At 45.6% G+C, this 18,124-nt stretch overlaps 1 protein-coding gene across 3 annotated transcripts in view; it reads right to left on the bottom strand.

Moving 5' to 3' along the window:
• Positions 1 to 1,827: 1,827 nt before the first annotated feature.
• fhod1 (formin homology 2 domain containing 1) overlaps positions 1,828 to 18,124 on the bottom strand; it is a 50,184-nt gene continuing 33,887 nt past the window's right edge. The window contains exons 11-28 of one of the 3 annotated variants that reach the window (XM_085477790.1): positions 17,890 to 17,997; positions 17,214 to 17,303; positions 16,408 to 16,434; positions 15,891 to 15,941; positions 13,251 to 13,408; positions 13,037 to 13,093; positions 12,790 to 12,927; positions 12,502 to 12,668; positions 11,256 to 11,852; positions 10,550 to 10,705; positions 10,268 to 10,450; positions 10,002 to 10,121; positions 8,106 to 8,267; positions 7,836 to 8,026; positions 7,538 to 7,730; positions 6,693 to 6,870; positions 5,764 to 5,940; positions 1,828 to 4,269 (exon numbers count right to left, since the gene is read on the bottom strand). In XM_085477790.1, the coding sequence (XP_085333916.1) occupies positions 4,184 to 4,269; positions 5,764 to 5,940; positions 6,693 to 6,870; positions 7,538 to 7,730; positions 7,836 to 8,026; positions 8,106 to 8,267; positions 10,002 to 10,121; positions 10,268 to 10,450; positions 10,550 to 10,705; positions 11,256 to 11,852; positions 12,502 to 12,668; positions 12,790 to 12,927; positions 13,037 to 13,093; positions 13,251 to 13,408; positions 15,891 to 15,941; positions 16,408 to 16,434; positions 17,214 to 17,303; positions 17,890 to 17,997 (2,839 nt within the window). In that variant the 3' untranslated portion in view covers positions 1,828 to 4,183. The remainder of the gene's footprint in view (positions 4,270 to 5,763; positions 5,941 to 6,692; positions 6,871 to 7,537; positions 7,731 to 7,835; positions 8,027 to 8,105; positions 8,268 to 10,001; positions 10,122 to 10,267; positions 10,451 to 10,549; positions 10,706 to 11,255; positions 11,853 to 12,501; positions 12,669 to 12,789; positions 12,928 to 13,036; positions 13,094 to 13,250; positions 13,409 to 15,890; positions 15,942 to 16,407; positions 16,435 to 17,213; positions 17,304 to 17,889; positions 17,998 to 18,124) is intronic. The other 2 variants (XM_085477961.1, XM_085477879.1) reach the window with 2 other exon arrangements.

The raw sequence follows: 18,124 nt of genomic DNA, 5'->3' as shown, positions 1-18,124 counted from the left end.
TTTGGGCTTTAAATGGCCCAGACCAGTGAAGCTTCTCTGTCTGGGAATGCAAAGAAGTTTAACTGCACATTTAATTCCCGCGATATCTTAATATAAGGAAGAAAAAAAAGAAAAGAAATGCATACCACTCAGTTTTGCTACAAGATAAAGAAATCTGTCAGCACGAGTCTTTGGGCTTAAAAGTAAAATTACAGAAAAGTTTCTGGGAGCTCACCGAAACCTGTTAATGATTGTCGATGAAATATTTTGTAGTATTGTAGTAAACCCCCCAAACAAACAGACTGTAAAACCTGCAAAATATAGTTCAAAACCCAAAGTTTATGTCCTTCTTCAGTCTTTGCTGGGCCGATTCTGCCCCCCGGGCTTTATGTTTCACACCACTGAAGTAGAGATTGAAGAGGGGTGGAGATTAAAAAATACTTTGAACTTTCAGACGTTTTCATACCAGGAACAGAAACCAATCAATCGCGGCTGATACAAGAGAAAACATTTTATTCATTACAACCATGAAACTTGGGTTAGACCATACACACATCAGGAAAGTGTTTAATGAGGTTTTAAATCACCAGATTAAAGAATCTGTTTCCCCTCAGGCTTCTTTTTGTAACCTCAGTTTCTTTAACACACAAGCTTTGGCTGTCCATCTTCTATCTACAGTCTTTGGTTTGCAGCTTCATATTGCTGCTGTTAAGGTTCAAAATTGAGGAGGGAGAGTACAAACCACCCTTGGTTCAGAAGCTCTTGGTCAAACAATGATTTTTAATGAATACACACGTGTGGGAAGACAACTCTGTACGCAGACAGCAAGTGATCTTCAACTTAATCAAAGCATAAACAGATTTTTATAGCATCAGGGTTTGATTTACTGACGCCCCTTCATACGTCACAGACAGGATATATACATACGTCAAATCAACACCACAATGACTTTTAAGACAGAACATCATCTTCTATTTTCATGGCCGGCACTTCCTTTCTACCTTTCAGTTCCTCTTTCTTGCCGAGATGACAAGGACGGTTCCTCTTTTACCGAGACACTTTCGCAGTTCCAATCCAGACATGACTAATCTCTCTCTCCTCTAAATAAATCTAACTCATGTGTGTGTGTCACGACCTCACATGCTCTCTGTGTCACCTCTTCACCTGTTGCACTTCTGACCTTTCACTAGACCAGAGGCTCACTGAGACTATGTGTATGTCTTCTACTAAATAAATGTTTTAACCAAGAACCTCTACTAAAACCTTAATATGAAATGACCTGATATATAAGTGTTTTGTAAGCATGTATTGCAATTCCTTCTATGTTCTAGTTTTCCCTCAGCATGTATCACCTGAACAGTCATGTCAGTGAAGCTTAAGACCTTTAAAGAACCTGAACATCAACTCAAATAAGCACAGATATGCATTGTGTACACAATAGTTATAACTGCATCTGAAATACAAAATTAACATCATCATAAACATCTTAAAGCTATCTGTTACATTGTTAAAGCAATGATCATACTGCAGATTATATTATTAATGCAATGGTAATAATGATGATTATTTAACAATAGCAGTAAAATAATTTCCCTGCTCCACACTGCATTGTTGAATGCGTCATTCCAGCGTGCTGAAAACCCACAGAGGCTGCTGTAAGTGTTGGAGAGCAGCTGTTTAGCATGCAGAGTGGAAAAGGAAGGCGTTGCTTTAATCTGTGGGAAATGAAGGGTGTGGAGCCACTGCAGGTGTAGTGGGTGGATGTCCAGTGGAAGAATATAACATGAGGCACGAGGAACGTGACAATATTGTTGTGTGGAGTGAATGAACAGACTGCAAACACGTCTCTCTTCTTAAAAATCTTTATTAATTATACAAGCGACACATTCAACCATCCATTTAATATTTTTATAAAATGTTCGTCTTGCTCTTTAAGTTAAAACAAAGTCGTCATCTGTTTGTGAATGAAAAAAAAAAAAAATATGTGAAGAAGCTTTTCACACAAACTGACCTGAAGTCAGCCGCAGAAAGAAACCATAAAAACACCTCAGAGTGCCAAAAACACCAAGACCGACGCACACTGTTAGTCCTGTAATCACACACACACACACACACACACACACACACACACACACACACACACACACACACACACACAGATGTTTGTACCACGTAAGTGATTTTAGGTTTTAATCCAACTTTTTTTTTTTAACATGTGTGATTAAAATTTTCCAAACTGAGCATTAATCGGTTTGAAGACCACGCCTCCACGAGGGCCCGAGTCCGTGTGACCACGCCTTCCAGTCCGTGCCATGTGTTTTGACCTGATGAGCCCACGTTCACCTTGAATTTAAATAAAACTATACAACTGTCAAGTTTTTAAACAGACCACCTTTGTGCCGTTTGTGACGCTGCAACAGCAAACTCTGCAAACTCTTCAACTCTGTGCAGGTCGGAGTGCAATTCAGCTTCAGGATGACAAATCTAACAAGAATCTGACCTTTTATTTGCAACGTATTCCTCAGATAATCCTCAGAACAGCCACTAAATGGACCTTGCTGTTTGATAATTATGTCAGCTGAGCTTTCTATGAAGTACATTTGCCTCCAAATCCATCAAACACACTTTCACTTACTTAGGAAAACAGGTTTAAAATTGTAATTTTATTATGATATTTTCTAAAGTCTCACAGTCTCCGGGTTTAAAGTTAAAACAGACCAGTTAATGAGCTAAACGTGAGGATATTTCACACACTTCAATAAGTTAAATATATTCACCAGCCTGTCGTTTCTATTGAATTTTAAAGTTTATCCTCTGAGGGAGGAAACTCGCAGCCATTTCTGCTGAACTCTCAGACTCTTCCTGATCCTTCGCTGACAGTTTTTGGCTGTGAAATAAAGAATTTGAGGCCATCCAGTAACGAACCTTTAACAGAAGAGTCCATCCTGTGGAATACGACAGTAAAAATAAAGCTTAGCTTTGCATAAAAACTGGACATGCAGAGAACTGGAGCCTGGATCACCTGACAGCAGCGGTAAAGCCCACCAATTAAAAATGTTTTATGTGCCGGATGACTTCTTTCCCTCGATTTCATTTTTGAGGACGGGCGTTTGGACGTGGCCAGTAAAACTAACTCGGACTGCTCCCATGCCAGTTTCACTCATGATGTCATGTTCAGACTCAAGCGCATCATCTCACTGTTCTCTCTGGCATTAAATCTGCATCCACCTTTGCAGACGTGCTCCGAAACTACACACTGTTGTGGCTCCCTTATTATATACTTTTTAAACTTAAATTTAGGAAAAGTTCATATTAAGAACAGCTGTGAAATTTTATTCCCAGTTTATAATTTAAGGAGCGAAACTGTTCCTTCACATCGCTGATGGTCTGTTTACACGCGCTCTAAAGATTATGGTAACACTCCAGTCCAGCAGGTGGCGGTAACGCAGAAGACTGAACAACAAAAATGAGCAGGTACAAGCGACGCGTGTCGGAGAGGCCATGCTCGACTTAAAGCAAACACACAGACTATAAACTGGGGACTTCCCAAAGTTATCTTAAAGTCAGTGAAAATGTAACAAAATACCAAAAGTTTCAATTTAAACTAATCACCAAAAAACCCAGAAACAACTTTCAAAACAACAAACCGCCGGCCTTCTAAAACAGCCGGGGTGGCGTGCCCGAGCGTGCCACGTGTTCAAAACCCAGAAACTGTTTTGAGATCTCGATGAGCTCGAGCCGAGAGTCAGACAGGAAGAGACACACAGACAGTGACACTTCAGAGCCAGCGGCGATTCAAGTTAAAACAAACATGGGAGCAGTTCGAGAGGTCGAAGGCTTTGCTGTGCTTCTGCTCGCATTTCATTTATCCGACTCTCACACTTTCAGTTCTGGACGGACACCTGACAACGACACCTTAAACTCATTTCTCAGTAAGACCGCAGCTCTGTGTCCAGATTTCCTCGTGAGCATCTAAATGTTTCAAAGCTGCAGGAAACCAGTAAAAATCTGTCACGCGGGAAAAATTCTTCTCACAACTATTTCTACAGCAAAGTGTCCGAACAGCTGCGGCAGATGTGCCGGTGGAGGAGTCTCCAAATGCAGAGCGCACGTCTCCCGACGTCTGCTGGAGCCGCTCAGCTGGTCTGGGTTCAGTCTCTGTAATCAATAGTTCGCCGATTTATCGATCAGCTGCAGTCGCAGCTCAGACTCTGTCTCCTGCCGTCTTGTTGTTGAGTCCCAGAGCCTGAACCACGTCCACACTGAGGCCGCTCTTCAGAGTCCTCCTCACTGAAACACACAGAAACAACGTCAGCATTACAGGAAGCTGGGGCTCAACTTTCTTCTTCATTGATTTTGATTCTTTTCACAAAACTCTTCAGAAAATCTTCAGCCCAAAAATAAAAAGTTTAAAATATCTCCTGCCTACGTCTTAGAACAGACCAAAGAGGAGGCTCGGGTGGACCAGCGACTCCCCGCTTCTGCCTGATAACAACTATTTTACTTGGAAGAAGAAAAAAAACCAGCCATTTATCTGCTCCTAGAAGAGAACGCTTCAGGAACTCGTTCCTACAGGTCTTCATAACACGTCTTTCTGTGCTATTCCACACATATTTCTCTATTATACCATCTTTCAGCCTTTTTCTCAGATTTATAGCATAAATGTACTAATTACTCATGTAATCTGCACTAGTTTCTTGCACAGTGTCAGTTTTAGTCATGCAAATGTAAATAATCATCATCATCATCATCATCTCCTCGAATCTGAGAAGCCAGAAGCTGCAGATTTGTGCGTCTTTTGCTTTAAAACACCTCGTGAAGGTCAAACACTCCAAAAATGTTCCAATCAAAGATTGCAGTTTATCGCACTGCCGCCAAGTTACTTAGAAATGAGTCTGCAGCCTGCGAGCAGCAGTTCATCGTGTCCTGCGCTCAGCAGTAGGATGATGATGATTATCTGCTGCTGTGGACAGATTTACTGAGGAAGTGCAAACAGTGATATGAAGCTGCACAGATATCAGCTTGTTTTGGACACACAGCTGCTGTTGTGTCTCCACGCAGTCTGAACCAGACTGAAGCTCAGAGGACTCGACCTTCAGCAGGACGGGTCCCTAAACCTTAAATAACACAGCAGGGGAACGTGAGGGGCAGCCGCTTCCCCTCGCTCAGGTTTCGCTTTTCAGGTCGTCCTTTGGAAAGCAGCGTTGCGTTCGTCAGTTTAAACTGTGAGTGGAAAAAAGTGACTAAAGTAAAACAAAAAGAAGCTTTGAAGAATTCTCAAAAGCAAAAATTTAAACATGAGTGAAACCGTCTTCAGCTGTGTTTGACCAAAATCATAAAATTCACTAAAATTAAATAAACAAATACATAAACGTGAAAGATTTAAAAAAGAAAAAAAAGAAATGTGGTTTTTCTTCCGGGTGCCCCTCAGCAGGCTTCTGAAAGTTAGCCAGTTAGAAGAAAGCACGTATGGAGGGCGGAGCTTAAAGAGACAGGCGCTCATTTCAGACAGATGATGAACTACATGAGACTCATTTAAATGAAAATGCTGATTTTAAGCCAATAGACTGCTTTTGCAGAAATGCACCCTGGGAGTTGAAGTCACATAAAGCCTCGACTACACTCTGTTAGGGACGGCTGGAGACCCGAAGGCTCAGCAAAGCCAACACAGCCTAAATGCTCCGCCCACAAGTCTGCAAGGTCACAAAAAATTAGGCACGTCCTCGCACTCACCATCTGATGACGTCACAGGGAATCAATATTAAGAAGTAAATTCATACTCACGGGACTTCCTATTCAGTCGGGACCGCTTGCGGTTCTTGGGGCTGGACGATCTGCCGGAGGGATTCTGGGTAACAGACTTGACGAGTCGGTCCATGATCTCATCTGTGGCGTCGTCCTGGGAGCTCGTCTCGTCTTCTTTGGCTAAAGACATCTTGGGCGGCTCCACCCGGCCGAAACCTGAGGACCAGAACCGGAACATTAGCCACGAGCAGGAACGCGATAAGGAGCAGGGCGAGGGCGCCTGGGTGTTCCCATCCCCAGCTGCTCGAACTGGTTCAGGGTTTAGTAGTATTTATCCCAATTTTCTAACTTTCGGCTTAATTTCAGTGTGACGCAGCATCTGCCAGACTCACTAGACATCCGAATATTTAACAGTAAAAACGAAATTAATTCAGAGCGTGCCGAAACAATCGCTCATTACGTTAGTTTATAAATGGAGTCATTATGTTGATGGAAATGTTCGGAAAAGAAAACTTTTTTTCATTTTAACCAACCAGAGTAACTCTGAATGAGCCCTGAAGGACGTTTCTACAGCGTCCGGTGGAGCGGCGCCGGCCGCTGATGGCTCTACTCAGATTTAAGCAAAAGAAAATGATTTCACTTTTTTCTCTGCAGCTCCAGCAGAGGTGAAAATATTCAATTTTTCATGCTTTCCAATAAAAAAGAAAAAGCTGATTTAGCGTGTCTGAGTTCAAATCACGACGCAGTCACATTTTTCTGCGTCCTCACTCCGATGACATCAAAATGTGGGGAATGTCGTGCTGCAGACCGGATCTCTATGTCTGATTTTACTGGTTGAACACTCATTTCTAGCAAAAGCAGCACGAGCCTGACGGCCTTAAAGTTAAACTGATGCCGGAGGTGAACGTGGCGCTGACAGTCAGTTATTGTGGGAGTCGTGTGGAGGTGAAGAAAGCTGCTGGTCTTACTGCGGACGGCTCGGGAGCGCCTCAGGCCTCTCTGATCACAGTTCAGGGTGCTGCTGCGACTGATCAGCAGGTTCTTCATGTTCTCATGCTCCTCCTCCTGATCTTGGTCTGCCTCCGCTGCCATAGAAACGGGGGACGGGCTGTCCGGACGTGACACCGCCCCTGAAAACTTCTCCGTCTGAGCACGGGAGAAAGAGGATAAGCCCACTTTAGAATATAATATCTGTAAACAGTGATTTAATCTCTAGATTGTAAATGTTTTCATTTTATTCCTCTCTGTTCAACAGTGAATTCTGGTGGCATCCTCTAAGGATCGAAGAAGCGTCACAAACTGCAGTTCCTCGAGTGGCCACTGGAGGCATACTCCAAAAGTGAGTCACTCCCCATAGACTTCCATGTTAAAATATCCAACTTTACAGCAGAGTTAAACGCATTTACAGCCTGCTGCAGAAAAATGTTTTGGTCTGTGAAGCTGATTTCCTCCTTTGCAATAATCACACAGGCAGTAAACTGATTTATACCTCGTCCATTTGAATTTAATTAAAGCCTGAAGATGGAGGCGTGGCGGCTCTGATTGAGAGGTGTGTTTGCAGTGGTTTAAATTGTACTGAAAGATCATCCGAGAAGTTCAGTGAGATTCAACCATTATGTGAATCTGCTATTTAAAAACTACAAACCTGGGAAGCTAGAAGTCTGTGGGCTTTGGTGCCGTTCTCTAATTAATACAAATATTTGATATTCTATGTAGATAACGGTGTTAACTGATTGGCACTGGCTTAAATCAAGTAACTCAGATTTTGTGATTCTGTTGCCGCTGACCTCTGACATGCAGGGGAGAGTCTTACCTCGGTGATCATCTTTCCTCGCGTCTTGGTGCGCTCTCGGTGAACTGCGCGTTTCCGTTTGATGGTGAGCACTCGCTCTCTGGTGGTGCGATATTCCAGAGCGAACTCGCTGATGATCCGACAGAAATTTGTCACCTTGACGTCTCTGACCGAAGAAGACGGCTGACCCAGGAACAGCAGGAAGGAGTGGAACCTGGAGGAGGAGGTCAGTGCATCATCGTGCCGAGGACAGTGTGTGTGTGTGTGTGTGTGTGTGTGTGTGTGTGTGTGTGTGTGTGCGCGCATGCTGATGTGTCACCTGTTGATGACTCTCCTGTGGACGACCTTCAGGATGATGATCCTCTGCGTGCAGTCCTTCAGGAAGTCCGTTAGTTTGTTCTTCAGCGCCGCTTTGGTTTCATGTTTGGCCACCACCTTCAGGTTGTCCCATGATGCTTTGCAGCGTCTCTCAAGCTGGACCAGGTTCTCCGATAGCAGCTCAAAGTCCACCTGGAGAAAAAAGTAAACTAGTCAGCACCAGGCGATTTTACATCAGGGCGGCGTGAAGGTGAGAAGGACTGAACTGTACTTTGGCCGAGCGGGTGATGGCGGGGATCTCAGAGTAGATGTCAGAGGATTCTGGGTAATTTTCCACCACCAGGTTACAGGTGTGATGAAGCAGAGACCGACGGTGAACCGTGTCCTTCACCTCCACCACTTTCTCCAGGTAACTCAGCTCAAAGCCTTTAGCCTGCGCACACACATGCACACACGCACACACAGATTCAGAGGACGACGTTTGATCTCCGCCTGAAATCTCCAATCTTGACTCTTTGTTTAGAGGAATAACAAACTGGCCCTTGCTGTCAGAGATACGTTTGGATGTAAACAAAGCACCGTGCACGTGTTTGAGATTCTTACCCATCACAGAGGCGTCTCATTGGCCAGATCTAAGATCCCAGACGAACTACCGCTTGAAGACACGCAACCATGGTAACCAAACCCCACCCATGACATGATCCAAGTAATGATTAGCACATGTGAAAAGTACACTACACCCAGTAAAGTAAAGATACTTGAACTAATAGATCATCACCATCCAGCAGTGTCTGTTGTGACACAGGTCACTACTGCATTGCATTGTGGGATATTATATTACAACATTCCCACAGAAATAGCTTGGACGTGGTGTAGTGTCCAGCAAAACAGCCCTGCAGCGCTCTAACTGTTCTTTGTGACTTCAGCGAGGTCAAACAGCTGGGATCACTTCCTGGGATCTGTTTTTCTGACTCCACTGATTTATCAATGATAAATTAGTACATCAGAGGATTTGAATAAATACATATGTGCAGGTTTTTTAAAGGCCTGATTCAGAGTGCCAGCACGTGGAAATAAAGCTTAAATCAAGCTCTTTCAACCTGATTTTATCTCACTTTTAATAACGTGCAAATATATAAACACAAATGAAAGCTTCAGCCGAAAGTCCGTTTGAGAGCACAAACCTCCCTCTTGACACAGTACTGCAAAATCTGAGCTTTCCCTTTAGAAATGTAAAATGCTGCTGTGTATTTATTCTAGCTTGGTTTGCTAGTCTGTAACCTTTACAGTTTAAACTGTGCTGTCATGATGATGAGGAAGATGGCGACGACATCCTAACAGCGCCTTCAATCCCCTTCTGTTAGGGCAGCAAACACGATGCACAGCCTCTGGAACAGCCCTGCTGTGGTTTATGTTCAGTTCTCTTTGATGTGATAAAGTGAGGAGGACAGCAGCTGTTAGCAGACCTGCTGCTACATCCTTTTTAATCAGCCATTCAATATTTTAAGCCCTGGTTCGTTTACTGTCACAGATCATAAAACTCTTCCTAAACACCGATGTATTCAGTTTTTATAAAGAAGTCGGGGAATAAACATCTGCTTCCATCTTCCTGTGAGTAACCGTGCATACAGCCTGTCTGTGAACAGCAGGGTGCAGTGAAGGAAACGTGAGGCTGTGGCTCTCGTGTTGTGTAGCAGCTGCTGTCGGCTCAGATTGAAGCACCGCTGACCTCCCTGCTGCTGACTGGCTGCAGTCAGAGTGCTGTCACATGTCGCTGAACCACCAGGGAAAAGTGTTTTTAACCTGACAACCACACTACTCTGTGCAGCAGCTGTTCAGTTTATTTGGATACGTCTGGAATATGTTATCACTGCCTGCTGCAGCAGTAAAATCCCTCATATGCAAGTATGTTTACTTTAATGACGTTAGAAAAACTCACGTGCAGTTTGTACACCATGGAGAGATTCACATTTCCTGCTGCGAGAGTTGAGTTTCTACACCTCTTGTCATGTGTGTGTTTGTCTATTTAGACAGCTTTGTGGGTACAGTTAGGATTGTGTTAGGGTGAGGCTGAGGGTTAGGCTGAGCGGCTAGGGAAAGCATTATGTCCTCACTAGGATATCAAACTAGAATGTGCGTGCGTGCGTGGGGTTGGGTCCCTCCTCACGTTGGAGCTGTTGAGGAAGTTTCCGATGGCGAGCAGCGTCGCCAGGATTCTCCTGAAGGTCTGATTGGAGGCGAGCTGCTCCATGCCGAGCTTCAGGTCAAACAGCGGTTCGGCTATCTCCTGCAGGGGCGACACAGTCACAGGCTCAGCATTGCAGTATAACAGCCTAACTATAATCAGATCCAGTTTTTCTGTAATCTTGCTGAGCTGAACTCAGGTGACTTTCAGGTGTAAATCTTCTAATGATCTGCAATCAGCTCGCTTACCTTCTCCAGAGCCTCGTAGTTCAGTTTGAAGGCCCAGAGCTGAAGGCGGGGGGTCAGGCCATTGATGGAGGCCAGGGTGAGCAGGAACTGCTCTGCTGTGCCCAGAGGGAGGTCGGGATTGGCGAGCTGAGCCTCCTGGATCTTCTGCTTCTCCTCCTCTGTGGGGGTCATGGTCAGGATCTTCTGCTCAGGACAGAGAGAGGGCCCATAGCGTTAAAGTTGAAGATGAAACAGCAGATGGATCAGACTGTGATCCGTCCGCACACAGGAAGTCACCCCTACCTCGATGCCCTCTTTGCTAATGGCGAACTCGTCGAAGCTGAGAATGGCCGACTTGATGACGTGGATCGCTGGCAGGACGGTCATACCGATGTTGATGGCGTTACTCCTCTTTGAGTCCAGAACCAGAATCTCAGTCTTCTTGGTCTCCGGTCCTTTCTGCACACAAGCGACATGTTAGAAACGCGACGAGTGCGACAGTTTTCCTGCTCAATAATTCCTCCTCCAGCTTTGGAAGAGAGCCGCTCGAGCGCGACTAGCAGTGTCAGCGCTTCCTGTGATGTCATAAAGTTACACAGTAACACTTCTTAACAATCATCACTTTTAATGGTAAACTGATAATTGGTTAAACTAAACACACTGATCATGTTCATTTTCTGTTTAGTATTCACTGCTTGTTTAATTTGTGGTTTGAGTTGAAACATTAAGTGTAAAAGTGAAGGGATTTTACAGCCCGCTGGAGCCCCCTGGTGGTCAAACTGTGGCAGACCGCTTTAAATGAGCTCGTATGTGTTTGACATTGGATACTCTTTCTGCAGCCCGCCTTTTTACAGCCTCTCGAGTGCATCTCATTTTGCTCTCTGTGGGTCTCAGGCAGGGTTTTAACCCTGGAGAACCCATGGGGTCAAATTTGACCCAATGGGGTCGGCTCTGACCCCATGGGTTCTCCAGGGTTACGTTTTTTTAAGAGAATCTATCATCCACCCACCTTGGTTACAGGGAGCTCCTTGCCTTTGGACTCAAACAGATGCTCGAGGCGGGCGGTGTCCACCGCCACCTTATCCAGAGACGCCCACACCGTCCCCCGACCGAAGCGACACTTCTTCGGTCCGTCTGCCTGCTTCAGCTCCTTCCAGAACAGCTTCACCGTCTTCTTCTTCTTCTGAGAGGCCTCAAGAAGAGGAGGAGGGGGGACACCTGGTGGAGGTGGAGGAGGAGGGGGTGCGAGGCCTCCTGGTGGAGGAGGTGGAGGAGGGGGTGCAAGACCTCCCGGTAGAGGAGGTGGAGGAGGAGGGGGAGGAGCCCCCGGCATGCCAGGAGGGGGAGGAGGAGGGGGAGGGATTCCAGAGAGGGTGAAGGATGAAGCGGAGCTGTCGAAGGTGTCTATGTCCAGGACGTCGATGTCCTCCTCGTCCAGCAGGTCAGAAAAGTCCAGGTCCTTGATGCGTAGGGTGGCGGCGCTCGGCTGCAGCTGGTCCCAGGCGTCGTTGGAGCTGCCGGGGCCTAGCGGGGTCATCTGGGTGGTGTCCAGACTGGCGGCGTGCGCCTCGGTGTCGATGCTGCTCTGGTGCCGGATGTAACGCTTCTGATGGTGGATGGAGACACATTTATCAGCTTTACGTTCAACCTTCAAACTGCACACATGAGCCAAAACATGATGCGGCCCCGCAACTCCACCTGCTCTTTAGCACCAACGTGAAGCCAGCGGGCCTCAAACTGGAGCCACTGATGCAGGCGGGTGTGGGAGGGGCTACAACAAGAAAGCAGCACCACTTTAATAAAACAGAGGAGCTGCAGAAGCATGCTCTCTGTTATTATTGCATGTCATGACTTGTAGAATAAATTTCATGAACAGCAAACGCTGATTTGTTCTGCTCGCCATGAACGTCGTGTCTCAGAAATGACCTCAGCACTCGTTACAGGAACTCTGCTGAGCTCCTCACGACATTTCAGAGAATCTCTAGAGTCCTGTTGGAGAAGTTCAGCTCCTCACCTGAATGTTCTCATAGACCCAAGAAACTCTACTTATCCAGACCATCAGGTTTTGGCTCATGCCTGTACAGTAACTCGGTGCATCAACTAAAACCCGATTCACTTTAAAGATAGATGCAGATAAGTGACTAAAGAACGAAGGATAAACCGAGTACAGAAACACTGCTTTTAAAAACCTGCGGATCCGCAGAGAAGAAGAAGAAAAACATCTGCAGACAGAATAACGTCCTTCATGTTCTGACCTGTTCTTCAGCCAGTCGGGCTCGTGCCGCCTGCGTTGAGCCTTCCAGACTCTCCAGCTCTGCCCTGCGGGAGGCGCTGCTCTCGTTGGAGGTGGAGGACTCTGCCGAGCGCGCTTTGAAGCTGGACAGACGCTCAGTCACACGACCCCGAGCAGCCACATCGTCACCTGATGGGAAAGGGAACGAAATCACAAAAGAACAGAAGAACGTTTTTGCAACTTTATTTATTGTCATAATATTAATAAAGTCTGGGATGTGCAGCGAGCTGCAGAAAAGCAGCTCTCTCACCAGGCACGAAGCTCCTCTCTTCTTCATTGGTGTCTGCAGCTGCAGAGGGGCTCATGGGTCCCGTCTTTGAGTAGAGCATGTCGAGCATGAACTTTGTGTCGTTGGATAACGTGCTGCCCTGTCGCTGCACAAGCGGTGCTGCAGACAAAAACACTGGTTTTTAAGTTTATGCCAACAGACTGATTCAGGAGAAGATGTGTCCTGCAGTTCCTGTCTCTGCCTGTAGAGGGCAGCTGTAGGCTCTCACCTGGGTCATCCTGGGAGTCTGAATGTCCGTTTGTTTCCAAACTGCTTGATGTTGAGTCTGAACACACACACACGAAGCAGAAGAGTGGCTGTCAGCTCACACATTCACTTAATCTGGAGTCACAGGAGCAGCATTAACACCATCACACAGTAACAGAACCACGTGTACATCAGGAGGCTGTGTGCAGCTCTGTGACTGTAATGTGAAGCTTTACCGTGACGTGACGGCACTTCGGCTGCGCCCTCGTCCGCTGTCCCCTCCAAAGTTGACGTTACGGCATCATCAAGTGAGGGCAACTTAATCTCGCTCAAGTCTTTAGTTTTTCGCTTCCTCTGCCACTGTTGGGCAGCCAGGATGCGCAGGAAGGCGTCTCTGAGAAAAGAGAGAGAGGAGAGGGGGGAAGGGATTAGACCTGATCCCAGACTTCGAGGCTGCTTTGAGGAGCCGGGAGGCAAACTCTGGACTTCTCGCGTCAAGTTAAAGAGGACCTTTTCAGTCTCTTCTCTTATTTCCCCGTCTTCTTCTGATCGTTGCACTTTTGGACGATCATATTAAACAAAGGTTTGGCCAAAGTTTCAAGTAAATAGGTCAACATATTTAAAAGCTCAGGTGCTACTTATGGAGGTTTGCCAATCAGGAGGCAAATTTAAGTGGAAAAGGTCCCCCTTAAGTTACTTTAATACCGAATCATCGCAGTCAAACTGATCTCAGATTCATTTTTATTCTCAACTGCAAACCAAACCAGATTAAACACCAGCAATTAGACTCCACCCAGAGTTACAAAAGACAAAACCAAACCAAACTCAGGACCGGAGGACGCGGTCAGCCCCACCACCAGCAACACACTCCTCCCCCCACATCCGCAGCACTGAAACATCCCACCGGTGCAGATTTATGACTTTAATATGTCAGGATTTGGACGGACCGCTGAGCCGCGGAGCCAACAAACACACACAAACCCAAACACATAATTTTTATATGGTGTTTTTATTATTCAGATGTTCTTGGCCACCAAAGAATCTCTTCTCATTTCAGCGTTCAGAGGTCCGCGCTAATTTAACATTTTCTAGTTAATTTTATGAAATGAGACGCTCTTTGGTCACATGAGGGGGTCAGTGTGGATGCATGGTAATCATAATGTGTCTGTTTGTGACAGCGTGCAGTTTCCTCATCGATGACTGGTTCTACAAAAAAAAAAAAAAGAAAAAAAAAAAGCTGTGAGTAGGAGAGACTCACAAAACGATTGGTCCCAAAGTTGGAGCCGGCGATGGGCTCCTCTAAGAAAAGTCATATTTAGATAAAAGTGGAGCAGAAGCAGGAGACGCTTCTGAAAAGTCCAAACCACCTTCCAAACATGACCGACTGTGTTACTGCTGAAAACAGGGCCGTGTGGGCTGTTTTCTCACTCTTTGTGGTTGTTTTGCATCTTTTATCTGAGGTCACTTCGTACAGAGACACGGGGGTCCTTGGTTATCGCTGCCCATCCACGCCTGTAGTCACTTTGAAAGCATAAAGAGTATTTTGTAACGTTTCCGTAGAATGTGCAGAAACTTTGCATTAGTTACATATTCAGACAGAAATATTATTATATCATCTTTGATTAGTTTAAAGTCTTTAATAGTGGCAGAGATTTGGAGGCGGCTTAAGAGGTTTCTCTCAGCCAAGTGGAGAGAAACACTTCTTATGTGAGAAATTGTTTTTACACAAGTTTTAGCTGCAAGCATACTGAAAAGTATGCTATACCATGTATATCAATACACATGTAGTTAGCTTATTTGTACCAGTACAGTGCAGTACAGTGGAGTGGAGAGCGGTACTTTTGGAGATGGAGCGGGTCCAGGTCCGGGGGACCGCAGAGCTGCCGGGTTCGGCTCTGCGATCGACGATCTGGGCTTCACGTCTGTGTTTAGTGGCTGCAGCTGCCTCCCAAAAATCACACAGCTACATTTTTGCTTCACTTTATGAGTTTCTATTGTTCTGGTCTGAACCACAGGAGGACAACAGATCCAGACCAGGACCAGGACCAAGAGAAAACTACAGCAGGGTTTGTGTGCTGGGAAATAGATAATCTACATTTAGCACAGAGATACTGGAGGCTTTGCTTGTGCTTCTCATTTGTGTGAGACTTGAGCTGAGAACATTAGAGACGGCACCACTTTGAGCTTCTTTGATCCGTTGCTGCACATCCTGCTGCAAAATGTGACCCCGCAGCAGCTAAAGACCCTGACATGCACACAGACTGCATGTAACATGTGACAATGCATGAATGCATCCAACGCATGTTTCCATGCTACATCCCGCTGCTACAAACAAGCTTCAGCTTTCTTTGAAGGAATCCATGTCCATCTACTCTGAGCGTTTCCTTTTACAGTGCTGCTTTCTCTCTTTGGTCAGTCGACACAGAACGGCAGCCATCGTTGGCTGAAAGATCACGACGAGACCGTGCACGGCGTCATTACACCGAACGACATCGGCACGATTCTTTCACGCCGGTCGCCTCGTTTGAAAACCCAAAATGACATAAAAGCAGCAGCCTTAAATCTGCATTAAGGGAGTTTAAATGTCACTCAGACAGCGTCATAACACACAACCCAACCCACTGAGGTGATGCAGTCCAACCAACACACACATACACACACACACACACACACACACACACGCACACACACGCGTGAGTTACCGTCACTTTGAATCACATGAATTAATCACTTCCTGTTGACTCACCTTTACTCCAAACTACAAAGAGTCCTAAAGTTGATTTCAGTGATGACACACACAACCCAAACACAATCACCAGAGCCCGACAACCATCCCTGCAACTCCCAGCATGCAGTGGGGCTGCACCAGTACTTACTCAAACTTCCTCAGCACCGGCTTGTCCTGATTTACATTACAGTCAATTGGGCTGTAGAGACACAATACACATCTGAGCATGACACACGCACACACACACACACACGCACACCAGCAGGCTTTCATCATCCTGTTCAGGCAGCAGTTGCATGCTGGTAACCGGCTACTTTAACGTAAAACCTGCTGACAGGTGCTCAGCTGCATAAAAACCCTTAAAGGAGCCCCTTCAAAGTCAGACCTCTGTATCTGTGGCCCAGCTTCTAACAATGAGACAATCCAGAGAATCACGTAAAAAAGCAGAAACCGAAACCAAACAAATAGAGCCTGAAAAGAAAAGTGTTCAGCACAGAGATGAATGAGGTCAGTTAAAGGTTCCCCTCCCTTATCGAAGCACCTGAATCCAGCCTGATGTACAAAAGTGTTACTAGTCAAAGACTCATTTTATGCAGCTGAACACCAGACTGACGACTACAGACACACAGGACGATGAGGAGGAGCAGGAGGAGACGTGTACTTACCAGAGGAGCTCCTCATCCTCCCCAGAGCTGGGAGAGGAATAAAAGGAGACGGGGAAAAAAAAAAAAAAAAAAAAGGAGCAGGAATTTTGGAGGAGAGACAAACAGACAACACATTATAATGTTATAACTGAAAGAGGAAGTGCGCCGAGAGTAAAGAGTAATAACGGCGAGAGCGAAGACGCTGCGGCTGAACTTTTTACCGTCTGCAGCCCTTCTTACTGCATCGTCACAGTTTTTATCAAACTGAAAATCAGAGCCAAAAATCATCTTTGACAAAAAAAAACTAAAAGAAAAGGTAACGAGACAACAACAACTTAAACATGGAAGAAAAAGTTCAACTAAAATGATCCAAAAAGATAAAAACGTCAGATTTTAAAAGATCGCAATAAAGATGATAACAGATAAGATAAAGAAACAGTCCTAAAAAAGTATCGTTTTAGAAAGAAATAAAAACAACGTCAGGAAATTATCCAGGAAAACTGACATAATCCATCTCAAAATAATAATTACATTTTCCATAAAATTATCTGGATGCTCTATACACGGGATTGAACAGGAAAACATCAGCCAGGAATTTAAACACAGAATATAATCAAGTTTTTATAAAAGAAAAATAATGAAGGTCACAGATTAAAATAACCCACAAAGTTCCAGAACAACGCTGGACCATTTAAAAGGCTAAACCTGATCCCTCCTGCAGTGATGACCCTGCACAGCGATGCCAGAGACGCGTGGTTTAACCGTCCGTTAAACAAACAAACAGAAAAAACAGAGCGCCCCCCCCAAAAATCAACTGATTCACTTACTTCGCTTTAGTTTTGGGCTCCGTCTTGTTGTCGAGCTGCTGCAGATTCGACTGGGAATTCTCGCGCAGAGAGAGATCTGGCGAGGATGGACTGTAACACACACACACACACACAGAAGAGAGTGAGACTGCTTTAAAAACATTGCTCTCTGCCAGTTCATTCCACCACTGCTGTGTGTGTGTGTGTGTGTGTGTGTGTGTGTGTGTGTGTGTGTGTGTGTGTGTGTTGCTCCACGTCTGCAGCGACCATCAAGAAAATCAGTGCTACTGTCAGCGTCTGGCTGGTCAGTGAGGAACATGTGACCAGATGTTAGATGAACCCTTAATGAGTTCCTGTTACAGCAGGTTTTTCACAGAGCTGTGTGGACAGCAGAGTGGATGTGAGTAAGACTGAAAGCTAAAAGTTCAGCTACACCAGTTTACACAATAGTTGCCTTAAGCTTGTGTGGTATGAGAAATATACATGATAGTGAGAAACGCATGTTATTGGTCTGTGATTTTGCAACAAAACGTAAAATAAATAATGACAGTGATTGTGAATCCTAAAGGGACTGAAGGCATGGCAGCGGACAGAGTGCTGCAGGGAGCACGAGCATGACTGCAGAGTGTTTGTTAGTCGACAGCAGACAGGCAGGAGTCCTGGTTGCAGGTTTGAGGTCGGTCTCAGTGCTACAGACCTGCAGTCGGCCCGATGCTCCTCAGAGATGGAGCTGGTTTTGGAGAAGAACCTGGACTTCCTGCTTAGACCCAGAGACGACATGTGGTGGCTGAGGAAAGAGCGACTCCTAGTGGTCAAGATGCAGGACAGCACAGCGAGGGAGAGAGAGAGAGGGGAGGGAATCGGTGGTTAAATCAGAGACAGAACCGACACCAAGACACCCAGATGAGGGGGGAAAAAAAACAAAAAACCCC

Source organism: Copadichromis virginalis, linkage group LG1 (assembly GCF_057382275.1).
Source record: "Copadichromis virginalis isolate Kocher_CV1m ecotype Utaka linkage group LG1, C_Virginalis_male_GT1.1, whole genome shotgun sequence".
Lineage (NCBI taxonomy): Eukaryota > Metazoa > Chordata > Actinopteri > Cichliformes > Cichlidae > Copadichromis > Copadichromis virginalis.
This window is presented reverse-complemented; position numbering and strand designations above follow the sequence as displayed.